The following is a 14,931-nucleotide window of genomic DNA, read 5'->3' on the forward strand; positions in this document are numbered from 1 at the left end:
AACAAACAGAATTCTGTTTAAAAAACACACTTTCTTCTCTAAAATTTAAACCCTTCAAACTCTTATTAATATTTAATTTAATTATGGAAAAAAAGAGGATAAAAATTCAGAATGAACTCGCAGCAGCGGCCGCCACAATAGCCAGGAACTGCTAGAAAATAAAAATGATAGATACCGAAACTTGTATTTTTACATGGCAAGCATAAAATAAAATAAAAAAGAAAATTCGGCACCTTCTTTTTGGCTATTAAAACACGAGTATAAAACCGTAAATACCCCCCTACCTTCTTCTGTCTCCCCAAACCCCTAGACAAAAGAAACTGGTACCAAACTCGCACACGGGTATCCATTGCACACAAATAGCCCTGTGGCATGGATGGTGCTCCTGCCATACTATATATAGCAAGCATCAAGAGCTTCAGCTTGCTGTCATTCCCCTTCTACTTTCGCAGCAAAGTGGGTTTTTCTTTCCCTTGTCCAGTTTTGTTAGGCTAACACGTCTTTTTGATCTTGTAACTACTGATTTTTTCAATGAAACTCCTTTTCTTGCTCTAGCCACCTTCTTGTTTTCACCCTCTGGTTTCTTATCGGGATCATGTTTTAGCTCTGGTCCTTTTCCTTCACAGGACCCTCCTGAGTTTTCACCCTCTTGTTTCTTCTTGTTTTCACCCTCTGGTTTCTTATGGGGATCATGTTTTAGCTCTGGTCCTTTTCCTTCACACGACCCTCTTGAGTTTTCACCCTCTTGTTTCTTGTTTTCGCCCTCTGGTTTCTTCTGGGGATCATGTTTTAGCTCTGGTCCTTCTCCTTCACAAGACCCTTTTGAGTTTTCACCCCCTGGTTTCATCTTGTTTGAACTGCCTGGTTCCTTCTGGGGATCATGTTTTAGCTCTGGTCCTTTTCCTTCACCAGACCCTTTTGAGTCTTCACCCTCTGGTTTCTTCTTGTTTCGACTGCGTGGTTTCTTCCTGTTTCGACTGCGTGGTTTCTTCTGGGGATCGTGTTCTAGCTCTGGTCCTTTTCCTTCACCAGACCCTTTTGAGTTTTCACCCTCTGGATTCTTCTTGTTTAGACTTAGCTCTGGTCCTTTTCCTGCACAAAACCCTTTTGAGTCTTTGCCGTCTTGTTTCTTCTTGTTTTCACCCTCTGGTTTCTTCTGGGGATCATGTTCTAGCTCTGGTCCTTTTCCTTCACAAGACCCTTTTGAGTTTTCACCCCCTGGTTTCTTCTTGTTTGAAATGCCTGGTTCCTTCTGGAGATCATGTTTTAGCTGTGGTCCTTTTCCTTCACCAGACCCTTTTGAGTTTTCACCCTCTGGATTCTTCTTGTTTTGACTTAGCTCTGGTCCTTTTCCTGCACCAGACCCTTTTGAGTTTTTGCCGTCTTGTTTCTTCTTGTTTTCACCCTCTGGTTTCTTCCGGGGATCATGTTCAAGCTCTGGTCCTTTTCCTTCACAAGACCCTTTTGAGTTTTCACCCCCTGGTTTCTTCTTGTTTGAACTGCCTGGTTCCTTCTGGAGATCATGTTTTAGCTCTGGTCCTTTTCCTTCACCAGACCCTTTCGAGTTTTCACCCTCTGGATTCTTCTTGTTTTGAATTAGCTCTGGTCCTTTTCCTTCACCAGACCCTTTTGAGTTTTCACCTTTTGATTTCTTATTTTTTTTACTGTCTGGTTTATTCTTGGAATCATGCTTTAGCTCTGGATTTCGTGGTTGAGGGCTAGAGCTGGCAGGGTGTCCAAAATTGTTCAAACTATCAAAAGCAGGCACTCTTGTAGATGGTGCAGAGGTGGAGCTAGTTCCGTTGGGTCTGGCAGGAATTGGAGGAGGAGCACTGGGGTAAAAAGGCGTGTTTGTTGTTTTTGATGCATTTGTTTGACTCGGGTTTCTTAGGGTTGCGTTCGCTCTCCCTCTAGGATGCCTTGATGTGGAAGGAGACTTCTGATTTGCCACATACGGTTTCTCAGAATAGGAATCTACTGGTTCCTTTATTTGAGCGGTATCGGACGATGGAATCTGTGTCGTGTTTGGAGTGGACGTGTAGTTTTTGCTACGGAGTTGTTGTAATTCAACTTCAGGGAGTGGCTGTCCTCCAGCCAAGAGACTCGTCCAAAGCCATACACTCTTTGCAGCCGCAACAAGGGCTGCGGATGCTGTCTGGGGCTGTGCTAGGAGAATATTGTATCTCCTCATTCTCAACTGATGAAGAGCGTTGGAGAAGTCTCGATCACCAGAAATCAACAAGTAATTTGCTGGCGCAGGATTGTCCACCGCCCAGAACAACATATCAACAAGAATCTTCTTGTCACTTGCATCTTTAACACCTGTTCATCATGAACATATAAAATCATGAACATCAACTCACAAACAGCACAAAAAGACTAGAATATTAAAAAACCATTACAGACCAGAACATATCCTGCTGATGTTGCAGCACCTGCACTTCTCCTCTTTCAATAACAAAACTTGAGATCTAATAAAAGAAATCATCAATGATTCAAAAGATTTCTAATTCATCTTTGTTTCTTTATAATTCTCTACAACACTGCAAATCTTAACAAACCCTTTTCTATTTCAGTCAATGCAGTCTCTTACACCAGTCACATAACCCCGTCACAAAATCAATCAAAACAACACCAAGAAAAGCCAAATTAAATTGTGAACAGGATCCGATCTTTCTTGGCTAGTAAAAAAAACACCAAAAACCACACACCCTATGAAGCAAAAACTTCAAAAGGACAAGTAAAATCATCATACCTGCAGGGACATGATTGAGAGCAATCCCAGTACTAGAAAGAGCCATTTGAGCAGCAGGATTGATACCATGAGTGTCACCATAAGCGGAAATAGAGACAGGACCACAATAATTCATCTCGACAAGAGCTGAGCTTATGTTTTGTGCTATGGCATGAGGGTCACAGCCTCTCGGTACAGCGCAGTTCTCTATGTCCCACCAAACTGATGTCTTGGCACGCACATACTGTGCGTCTGCTCCTCCTCCTCCTCCTCCTCTGTCCATTGCTGACATATATCTCCGATAATCACGGGTAGGTTTGGTAGCAGAGATTTTGAGGGTGGTGATGATAATGATGTGGTTTTGGTATCTATGTTGTGCTTCTTTTTTTTATCAGATCTATGTTGTGCTTTGCTTTGTTACAGAGAGAAGGGGGAAAGACGACCTCTTTATGCATTCCTGTGTGTGTTGTGGTTTGGTCATTGGTGACTTTACAAGGTTGTGATTGGTACGTTTAAAGGAGGAGTAGATGGAAAACTTAAGGGGGCTAAGTGTTTATTTATGTATTTTTGAGGCATGTCTTCAAAAGGTAAAGATTTTCCTCCTTTTTTTCTTTTTCCTTTTTTCTGGTAGAGATGGTGGAGGAAACTAAAGAGCACGAGGCAATGGTATTTGATGAGAAGTGAAGCTAAAATTGAATTGCATACATCACTGGCTACTGAATTTGATGCAGAGAAGTTGGAGAGTTTTATTAGTGAAGTTAATTTTGGGACTGCAAGTGAAGACTGTGCTTCGTATATTGTGCTTTCTCCGAACTCGAATGGTTAGTCTTCAGGTCGAAAAATTATTCCATCTGGAGACTGGAGATTAGATTCTGGAGGACAGAAGAATGATTACAAACAAAAGGAAAGAGGAGACGATCACTTTGACGGTAGAGGATCAAGTAATTGGCGTCAGCATCTTCACCGGTTTATGGAGTAGCTAGTGGGTATATGATGCAGCCTCCACCGTAAAGAATTGTCAAATTCACTTGTTAGAACAATTCGGGAAAAAATTAATCAATTATCCCTATAAATTATGTTTTTAATATATCATCCTTATAAATATATTTCTACTACTAATAGAGGAGACTATCTATTTGACCCGCCCCGAATAGTTTTTTTCCCGAAAAAATAATGAGAATGGAGGTTTCTCTAACATTTTTTTTCACAACAAAAAAAAAATCACAAGTATAAATTAAAGGCTCATTTGTATTTTTAATTAAATAAATAAAAAATAATTGATCCAATAAATGCAAAAAAAAAATGTTAATACTTTTATTCTACTCGGATAGATAATTTTTCTTTCAAAGCAAAAGAAAGATCATGGAGGTGCTATTGGTATATTTTTTAATATCAAAAAAATATAAGTATTAATTAAAAAAAAGATGTTTGCATATAATAAAATACAATGATAATCATATGTTCATGCTTAGCTGCAATCTGGGTCATAAGATCATAATAATCAATTATGTAAAAAGAAAATTGAAACAAATTAAACATATATCACGAAGATCAATTCAAAATAAAATAAATGATTTATAAAAATTTAAACATGCAACTATTTTATATATGTGTTTATGTGTGTGAGCAACAATGTATTAAATCGACATGAGCTTCATAGCTCTACCTGTCAAACCTGCAACTCGAGTCATGGACTTCATTGAGTTTAATAAAATTATTATTTTATTATTATTTTGCTAGATATATAATAACAATAATTAAAAAAATAATATAACTAGGGAAAAATAAAAAGATCAAGCTCGAGTGGGTGGGCTTAGCCTGAGAGGCCCAACACGCACGGTCTTTAAAAAAAATACCCAAACACACGGGCCTCTCAATCTAGAACTGCGTGCCTAGACTTATATTTTTTATAAAAAAATGTAATCATTATATATATATATATATATATATATATATATATAACTAAGGTAAAAGATGTGTCATCTTCTGGCACAAAAAAAAATATTTTCATTTAAAAATATTTAATAAACACCCTGTAACATAAAAGTAAAAAAAAAACTCATATGTTAACTTAAAAAACACCAAAAACACCAAGTCAAACTAGATAAGAATTTTTTTTCTCAACCTAGATTTGTTTTTTCAGGCAATATTAAGACTCGAAACAACCATTATCAAACTCTTCTAGTTGAACAGAACCTATTGATACCAAATTCGATCTTTTTTGTGGTTGGAATTGTGGCAATCATGATTTTCTTTCTTTTCATCCGGAATCCAGTGAATTCCTCTATTCTCTTTAACACATAGACCAGAAAATAAAAAAAAAATGAAGTTTTATACCAAAAATAAGTTTTAAAAATCTATAAGGACTGAAAATGCATCATTGAAAAAGTAGAAGAACCAAAGTTAACTTTTTTCCAATTTTAAAACCACCACTCATTTTCTCTATTTTGTTTCTTACCTTGGACCCATGTCTTTTGACTTTATTCTTTCTTGACAATCTTACTTAAATTTGCCATCAATTTAGGTCATAAATAGTGAAATTAAAAAAAAAAAGAAGCATATTAGGATGAAAAAAACAAAAAACTATGTCAATAGGGAGTCCAATCAATGCACAGTGCAATTCTCTCGAGCGAGTCCTGTTTGTTTTTATATTTCAAAAGCGTTTTTGAAAAAATTTAAATTTTTTTATTTTTTTTTCTTTGCTTTAATTTAATATTTTTTAGTGTTTTTAGATATTTTGATGCGATGATATTAAAAATAATTTTTAAAAAATAAAAAAATATTATTTTAATACTTTTTTAAATAAAAAATACTTTAAAAACCACTCACACCTAAACTTTCAAAATATAGATGGTTAACGATCTAAATTCTGGCAAGAGCAAGAATAAGATTTAAGAAACAATTTATTTGCAGAGGCAACAACATGGGAGCGGAAAAGTAAAAGCCAATCGGAAGTTTGAGGTTTTGTCCTAATTCTCGATGGAAGAAAAAAGAGTAAAAAAGGACGAAACTTTACTCTGTTCAACCTTAAAGACCATTAGTAGAAATTTGAAGTTTGAGGCAGAGCCATGAGTAGAAGGAGAAGACATGGGACCAAGGGAATTCTTATGAAATTTGGTGTGCATCTTTATTATTACTGGCTTTATCAAAAACAATTTCGATTTTATTAAAAGAAATTTGAAGGTATATATTACAATACTTTTAATGACGTAATTCCTTTATAATTTGAAAAATAAAATCTAATTTTCACTAACAACAAATCAAACAATGATCACTTGTACTTATATTTTAATTAAGAGAGTAATTTATCAATAATTTAGGGGTTTCCGTATAATTTTAGCAACAAAAAATAATTTAACCACACCCCCAGGGCCCCACTTACTCATTTTTAACAAATCTGACCACACTACCCTAAAAACAGATATTGCTATTAATGTTTGTCAACATGTGAAGTAAATATGCGGCTATTATATTTATTATATGTTTATTATTTTATATGACTAATTAGGAAATTATTGAAGGGATTATAAATTAATTCCATAAAAAAAACTTATTGAAATTTATATGGATAACTTATTAGTTGTTGCATTAAAAAAAATCATGTATTTTATAATAGAAGTAAGTATATTGACACAAGATTTTACTACCTACAAGATTGTATTATAAATAAAAAAATTGAAGTCAAGAAAGTGAAGACACAAAATCAATCTGCTGATATATTCACAAAGCCACTCAAATATAATGTTTTTTTTATCAAAACGAGAGGCGTGTTGAGAGTTACGAAGAAATCAAGATTAAAAGGATATTGAAAATAAACTAGATTTTGGTTTTAAAAAATAGAGGAATTGATCGACCGGTTAGAATAAGTTGAATCGATCTTCTAGTTTAGTCAACAAAATATTTTTCATGTTAAAATTAAAATCTCTTTGTATTAGTTTAATTCATTTATTGTCTAGAACTTTATGCTTATAAAAGGACTTGTAATTCAACATTAGCATTATATATAAACACAAGAAAAGAAGAAGCTAAAAGAGCTTTGAAAAAAACACTTAATAAAAAAATACCTTCCTCTCAATTTTATTTTTTTTATTCTTAATTTTTTAACTTCGCATTATTATTTTTAATCTTCTACCAAGCTCATCCTTCTTCTAACTGATGCATTGCAACGCTTCATCTGCACTGCATCATCAACGATAACATGCGGCAAGAAACATGGTTTCTCTCTATAGTTTCTTCATGTATATCATCTAACAATTTATAATATAAAGCATAGAATGTCTCTTTCTTCCTACCCCATCTCTTTTTTTTTTTGGTACAAATGAAAAGAAACAAACAAGACAACTAGCTAGGATCTAATGAACAAGATTGTCAAAGAATCTGCTGGGAGCAAATGGCTCGGTCCTGGAGTTGGATGATTCCAAATCTGAAACCTTTCCATCCCTCTGCCGCCAGCATTCTTAATTGGCTAGAATTCTGCACAAGAGTTAGCCTCCCTTCAGGTGTGATCATGCACCTGTACCTCCCAAGGTTTCAACAGTATCCTCTTGATATCAAGGGCTCTTAACTTGTGGAAAACTTGAATTTTATGAATGACCCTACTGCATGGGTCCAATATAAAGCATTGTTATAGATGTATAAAGTGTGAACTGTTAACTATATATAAAGTGTCCTTGTTTATATGACTGCTTTTTATCCATCTTAATTTTACTGTGTGCAAAGCTCGGTTCTACGACCACTGCTCCATTTACAGAAACTATTAAAGCATGCATAAATGGCTTGCGAATTAAATCTTGGCCTGCATTGTTTGGTGGTAGGGCAGCAGATAACTTTGAGTTGTCACGGAAAATGTTTACAATTAATCCTGTCTATTATATATCATGGATCAAGTTTTTTTTTTCTTTTCATTTTATCAGTGCTGTAGCAAAAAGGTATGCATTTCCCATGAAAAAAAATCTCAAAGATTTATAGATAGATACATGTCCAGTGTCAATTTTGAACCAGGGATCAGAACACTGAAAGTTTATGTGATTTTCTATGTCCTTTGCAGGCCTCGTCGAAAGCAGTGATAAAAAAAATCTAGTTCCAAGAAAATACGAGGCATTTCCATCATAACTCTAGTGGCTGCTCAAGTAGAGCTCTCGAAGGCAGTACTGGAGCTTGAATAAATATTGGAAGTGAAGGCCCTCCAGAGCCGAAGGGATGTTAAAACGTGGAGAATATAATCGCATCTCAAATTCCTTTGATATGTCTACAGCTCTTAAGCTAAGCTTGGACTTACTGTGATTCTTGGATATTTTCTTTTCTGAGAAAATAAACAATATGCCTTGTAATTTAGATACGAACTTGCCATGTATCTTCTTAATTACACATTGAGAATGAAGGACAGCAAGACTTTGATGGTTTATCTTTGCTCCACATGGGATTTGGTAGGGATGCCATTTATTTATTTTTATAATTAAAGCTGCTGTAATTATTACTAGATCATGTGTACATATGATAAGTTTCTTGATTCCAAATAAACAAGAATTTCTTGACTCGATAAAGACAATAAATCTCCATGTCATAAGATTGACAAAATATACACGTGGGTAGTTAGTAGAAGCATGAATGGCAGGTCCAGTAATTTGGCAATGATGACGAGTCAAGATATGGAAATTATATTTTATATTATTTTAAGATAGGTAGCACCAGGGTGGAGCCACGGGAGGATAGCAGGGGCCAGGGCCCTTTAAATTCTTTTTCAAGGTTTAAATTTTTTAAACGTCTCTACTCTTATTCATCCGGCATTGTGCTCTGTTTTTAGCATTTTTATTTTGATGAACTAATGTTCTGATTCTTGCTATGTTAGAGGTTGTTTCTATTAGCAGCAACGTGCTCTGATTTTCGTATTTTTATTTTGATGAAATAATGCTCTATTATGGAAAATGTTTTTTTTGCAAAATGCACCTGTGCATCTCTAGCAAAATAAAAAGTTGTTATGCTTGAAAATATTTTAAATGTTAATATCATTAACGAATTTTCAATTGAGTCATAACATGATTGAATATGATTGAATGGTGATCTTGCTTCTTAAGATTGTTTAGTCAAGCTATGTTTTATGGACTAAAGTAACTTGATTTAGTAGACACAAGTCTGTGAGATTTTGAGCCTTGTGACCGACACATACATATCAATCTTTATTTTCCTTTCATGTATGATTTTCTTCCATTGTTTTATTCTCCTAGAACTTGCTCTGATTCTAATCAAGACCATACTGTTACGTGCATACATGAACATGATTAAGGCATTATTTGTTATGTACCTTATATAGCATAACAACCTACCTTTGAATAAATTTTTCCCTCGAGACCCCTTTAGAGCTGATTTATTTTTTCTTTGATTATAAACCCACATTGTAAGTCAAAAACTATACAATATCTCACTCAAGCTGTAAAACTAATGAAGCATGATATATTATTATATAAGCATGGGAATACATGAAATAAGTGTGAGAGTGTTATAAATTCAAAGGGTATGTGTCAGGTGCCAAAAAAATACAATCAGGAAATTTAAATAAACGATGTTGTGAAGGTTTGAAGTTCCAAAAATATAAAAGATCATCATTTAGTTGAACCAAAAACTTGTTCTGTTGGACAATCAATCTTCCAATAAAGAGGGATAACATAGCTTTAATTTTTGTTAAGTTCAAAATGGCTAGAGGGAGTGTTTAATATTCTATGTCTTGTTTTAGGGGTATTTTGTTTCATTAGTTTCGACGGCTTTTAAACTACCTTACCAAAGATTTCATACCTTGAACCAAGTCACAATATAACTCTTGGAAAGACCTTATGATTTGTGAAATGCATGTAATCTAAATGGTGGAGAGTGAGATGATTCACAAACTTATGGTAGATCATTTCCATTGAAATGAATTGGAGTGAAACATTAACATTTCAAACACATGAGAATTGAGCGATTATTCTTGTGAGGTCTACGATTTAGTTGTTTTATTCTAAAGTAAAAATGCTTGATAAACAATAAACAATTCTTTACATTGGAAAAGTAAAATTGAAATTTTGTCCGGGGACTTGCACAAGCTAAGTGTGAGGGCATTTGATAAGTGCAAAATATACATATATTTTTATTCATTCTATACTATGCTTTTTAAGGTATTTTGAACTTATTCAAGTTGATTGGAAGTTATTTTAATGAGTATGGCATGCAGAAGAGACTTTGTGAATTAATCGTTAAAAGATAAGAAATTCTGCATTGTACATTTTGAACCTAACTTCTTGTGACAGGTTTTTTTCCAAGTTAGAGTTCCAAAATGAGAAGGCAGGCTTAATCTAAGTTGAAGTACACATGTCAAGCTTTTCAAAAAGGTATTATGGGAAAAATCTGATCTCATTTGGACCTCGAATGAGACCTGCAAACTCGGGTCAGAATCCTTCTCACAACAGAATTCTCTGCTTTCACATTAGATATTCAAATGGAAATATCTCTGATATCGAAATCAGACGATTCAAAAACCCAAATTCATCTACACATCCAGGACTACAACTTTCATGATGAACTCCAAGTCAGATAAAATGTTTTGGAAGGACAGAATCCGGACGCAATCTGGTTGGTCAAAATGGGTCCCTTGATCATATTCGGAAACTAACAGTGCTGAGCATCTCAATACAGCTAAGAGTCTGAGATAAAAATAGTGGGTCTTAGGATCCAAGAAAGGTGCAAATCAATCATTTAACATGTCATGAATGAAAGAATATAACTGGGATGGTCGGATATTGCAAGAAACCAAGTCAAAATCAAAGTCTAAACTGCAACAGAGTTGGTATTATAATAAAATTGTGACAGCAGCAGAAGCAGATTTCAACACAAATTCTAAGAGATTTATTCAACCTTAAAGACCAGATAAAGAAGGAAAGAATTTAGCATCATGAAGACTCCTAATTAGCCTAAGAATCATGAAGATTTCAGTAGCAAATGAGGAGGGTAAAGAGAGTATAACACAGCTGAAACGGTTCGGGAAAAACATTCATTTCTTCTCTGCTTTTGTCAATTTTCCAGCAACCATGAACTAAACTCCTGAATTCAGTTCAAGAGCACGTTGTGAGAAGTAACGTTATCATTGTAATTCTTTCATATTCAAATATTTATTTTTCCTTGTTCAGAATTATGTTATCGATCGTTATTCAAGCTTATTGAATTGTTTTGAGATGACATGTATGCTTTCTAGTTTCTTTCAATTCATAATTGATGTTAGGGACTAGAGTAAGAAGCAAAAGAATTAATTTGATTGCTGCAACTCTCATCTTGATTTATTATGGAAGAATAAACTAAGTTAAAATTGTCAAGCTTTTGAATATTTGCTTAGAATAAATGCACATATTTTATTCCTAAGACTATTGTCAAGTGAATAAAAATTGCTTTCAATATTACATTCGCTTGATGGTAAGAAATTGATTGGAGAGCTTTTTCTAATTAATGTACTCGTAATCTCATCGATTTCCCTCTGCTTTAAGGGATAACGAATTCATTTGTTTGACGTGAAAGAATATTTATTTTACTTTGATGATCAAGAGATTTATAGGAATGAATGTATGGATCCTTGAACTGATTTAATGACATATCCATTTATTATTTTCATAATTATTGTTTCTTGAATTTTTCATTCAAATTCCCCGTTCTTTCTCGTTTTTGTATGCTGTAAGAAAATTAAATGAAATTTTTTTTTGAATTCGACCTGGTTTTCACTATTATAATACAAATTTATTTTATTTATGATAGTTAAATCAAAATTATATTGTCATGCTTGCGACTACCAACCACCAGCAAACTAAAAAATAAACAGAGCCACTGCTTTAAAACGCCAGAGCATTCAATTCTTTATTATGTGATGTATCATACATTTACAAAACAGAGGCGAGAGTACAATACAGAGTAGAAGTCTAAGATTGCAAGGAAAACCGACAATCTTTATCCTATAAGGAAGGCATATCTTTCTCCTAAGATATTGGTATATTAATCCTTTACATATCGGATATCTGAAGCTAAAGAATCGGCTAATATTTAGTTTTCTTCCAATAGGTTTCTTATCGGGATCATGAATTAGCTCTGGTCCTTTTCCTTCACAGGACCCTTCTGAGTTTTCACCCTCTGGTTTCTTCTGGGGATCATGTATTAGTTCTGGTCCTTTTCCATCACAAGACCCTTTTGAGTTTTCACCCCCTGGTTTCTTCTTGTTTTCACCCTCTGGTTTCTTCTGGGGATCATGTTTTACCTCTGGTCCTTTTCCTTCGCCAGACCCTTTTGAGTTTTCAACTTTTGATTTCTTCTTGTTTCTACTGTCTGGTTTATTCTTGGGATCATGCTTTAGCTCTGGATTTCGTTGTACAGAGCTAGAGCTGACAGGGTGTCCACAATTGTTCAAACTATCAAAAGCAGGCACTCTTGTAGATGGTGCAGAGGTGGAGCTGGTTCCGTTGGGTCTGGCAGGCATTGGAGGAGGCGCACCGGGGTCAAGAGGCGTGCTTGTTGTTTTTGATTCATTTGTTTGGCTCGGGTTTCTTAGGGTTGCGTTCGCTCTCACTCTAGCACGCCTTGATGTGGAAGGAGACTTCTGATTAGCCACATACGGTTTCTCAGAATAGGAATCTACTGGTTCCTTCATTTGAGCGGTATCGGACGCTGGAATCTGTGTCGTGTCTGAAGTGGACGTGTAGTTTTTGCTACCATGTTGTTGTAATTCACCTTCAGCGAGTGGCCTTCCTCCAGCCAAGAGACTCGTCCAAAGCCATACACTCTTTGCAGCCGCAACAAGGGGTGCGGATGCTGTCTTGGGCTGTGCTAGAAGAATATTGTATCTCCTCATTCTCAACTGATGAAGAGCGTTGGAGAAGTCTCGATCACCAGAAATCAACAAGTAATTTGCTGGCGCAGGATTGTCCGCCGCCCAGAGCAACATATCAACAAGAATCTTCTTGTCACTTGCATCTTTAACACCTGTTCATCATGAACATATAAAATCATGAACATCAACTCTCTTACATCATAACACACAAACAACACAAAAAAAAAATTCAATATTCAGATAACGACACGTGCAGACCAAAACATATCCCGCTGATGTCGCAACACCTGCACTTCTCCCATTTCAATAACAAAACTTGAGATCTAATAAAAGAAATGATCCTTGACTCAAAAGATTGCCAATTCCTCTTTGTTTCTTTATAATTCTCTACAACATTGCGAATCTTAACAAACCCTTTCTATTTCAGTCAATTCAGTTTCTTACACAAATTGCATAACCCCGTCACAAAAGCAATCAAAACAACACCAAGAAAAGCCAAATTAAATAGTGACCAAGATCCAATCTTTCTTGACTAATCCACCAAAAACCAAGCACCCCATGAAGCAAAGACTTCAAGAGTACAAGTGAGACCAACATACCTGCAGGGACATGATTGAGGACAATCCCAGTACTAGAAAGAGCCTGTTGAACAGTTGAGTTGATACCATGAGTGTCACCATAAGCGGAAACAGAGACAGGACCACGATAATTCATCTCGACAAGAGCTGAGCTTATGTTTTGTGCTATGGCATGAGGGTCACAGCCTCTCGGTACGGCGCAGTTCTCTATGTCCCACCAAACTGATGTCTTGGCATTCACATACTGTGCGTCTGCTCCTCCTCCTCCGCCCATGGCTGACATAGATCTACGATAATCACGGGTGGGTTTGGTAGCAGAGATTTAGAGGGTGATGATGATAATGATGTGGTTTTGGTATCTATGCTGTGCTTGGCTTTGCTTTGTTACAGAGAGAAGGGGAAATCTAGTACTAATTCTGCACAAGAGTTAGCCTCCCTTCAGGTGTGATCATGCACTTGTACCTCCCGATCGAGGTTTCAACAGTACTATCATCCTCTTGATCATATCAAAGATAAGAGGTCTTAACATGCGGAAAACTTGAATTTTATGAATGACCCTACTGCATGGGTCCAACATAAAGCATTGTTATAATATATATTATTTTTCGTTGTGGTTTTTTCAGAATCTATAAAATCAAGAAAATATCTCTACCAACAATTATGAAAAAAAAAATGTCAAAGGAATATGCATCCTTCTTACAGGGATGATAATTATATATTTCTTTATAAACAGATAAATCTTCTAATTTTTGTGGTCTCTTTAATTGTTTTAATTTGCTAATATATAGTTAATTTTTTCGTAATGTTTTCGGCAAGTGATGTATATATTTGCATTCAAAATCTTTCGAGCTATTATTTATAGATCATATATAGGTGATTATATTTAATGCCATGTTGAGTTCTTTCACCTATGATTTTTTATTAAACTAAATTATCATAAGATTGAAAAATATATACGAAGGTACCTGGTAGAAGCATGGATGGCAGATCGGTCCACAAAAACACCACTAAACAATCCAGTAATTTGGCAATGATAACGAGTCAAGGCATGGAAATTATATTTTATATTTGTTTTTTTTTTCAAGGCTCTTCTTTAGACAATTTAAATTTCTAAGGGCCAAGACTTAAGTAGTAGTATTTAATATTTAGCCCCTCTGGAAAAACAATTTCTAATCTTGACCTCGCTGAAAGTATTTTCTGGCTCCGACGCGGAGAAGCACCATCTCACTCCATCCCGCTCCATGTTCTGATGAACTAAACCAAGGATTTTATATATATATATATATATATATAATAAAAAAATCAAATTAAAATTAAAAAAATATAATAAAAATATAAATAACAATAAAAAAAATAGTGATTAGATTTGTTATAAAAATCAAATGTCAAGAGATATGAAATTAAAAATATATATATAAAGAATCCAAGATAAAATACATTACAATCAAAAAAATAAAAATTTATTTTGATTCCATAAACAAATTAGTAGCCTTCTTTGTTTTTCTATGATGCCCACCATATTTTTTGAAAAGGAAAAGGAGAAAAAAAAAAACACACAGTCGAAGCTCAACCGCAAATCATACGGTGGCACACGCCTACCACTGTGATAGTGTGATGGGGACGACGAGCATCAAATGCCATGCCAGAAGATGATGTTAAAAGTTCTTACAGCCTTGCGCTCCTCAAATTTTTATTTAATTATATTTTATATATATTAAAAGAGTCAACTACACCGACCCCACATGAGAACAATAAAAAAATCCAAAATGAATTGATGAAGGCGC

General features: G+C 34.9%; 1 protein-coding gene and 1 long non-coding RNA gene across 6 annotated transcripts; one reads left to right on the top strand and one right to left on the bottom strand.

Moving 5' to 3' along the window:
* Positions 1 to 30: 30 nt before the first annotated feature.
* Positions 31 to 13,696, bottom strand: LOC7465213 (uncharacterized). Of its 5 annotated transcripts, XM_024583429.2 has the most exons (3): positions 2,756 to 3,160; positions 2,407 to 2,471; positions 31 to 2,322 (listed from the first exon to the last, which is right to left on the bottom strand). In XM_024583429.2, exon 3 carries the CDS (start codon positions 2,282 to 2,284, stop codon positions 419 to 421), a length of 1,866 nt encoding a protein of 621 aa, XP_024439197.2. In that variant the 5' UTR covers positions 2,285 to 2,322; positions 2,407 to 2,471; positions 2,756 to 3,160; the 3' UTR covers positions 31 to 418. The 5 variants fall into 5 exon arrangements, with proteins under 5 accessions (XP_024439197.2, XP_052302278.1, XP_024439195.2 ...); XM_052446318.1 differs by lacking the exons at positions 2,407 to 2,471; positions 2,756 to 3,160 and adding an exon at positions 13,169 to 13,696; XM_024583427.2 differs by lacking the exon at positions 2,407 to 2,471.
* LOC112323835 (uncharacterized) lies at positions 2,897 to 3,853 on the top strand. The gene is made up of 2 exons (XR_008057059.1): positions 2,897 to 3,045; positions 3,158 to 3,853. It is a non-coding gene; the product is annotated as an uncharacterized LOC112323835 (long non-coding RNA).
* Positions 13,697 to 14,931: the final 1,235 nt, after the last annotated feature.

The sequence above is a fragment of the Populus trichocarpa genome, chromosome 13 (genome assembly GCF_000002775.5).
Source record: "Populus trichocarpa isolate Nisqually-1 chromosome 13, P.trichocarpa_v4.1, whole genome shotgun sequence".
Taxonomy (NCBI): Eukaryota; Viridiplantae; Streptophyta; class Magnoliopsida; order Malpighiales; family Salicaceae; genus Populus; species Populus trichocarpa.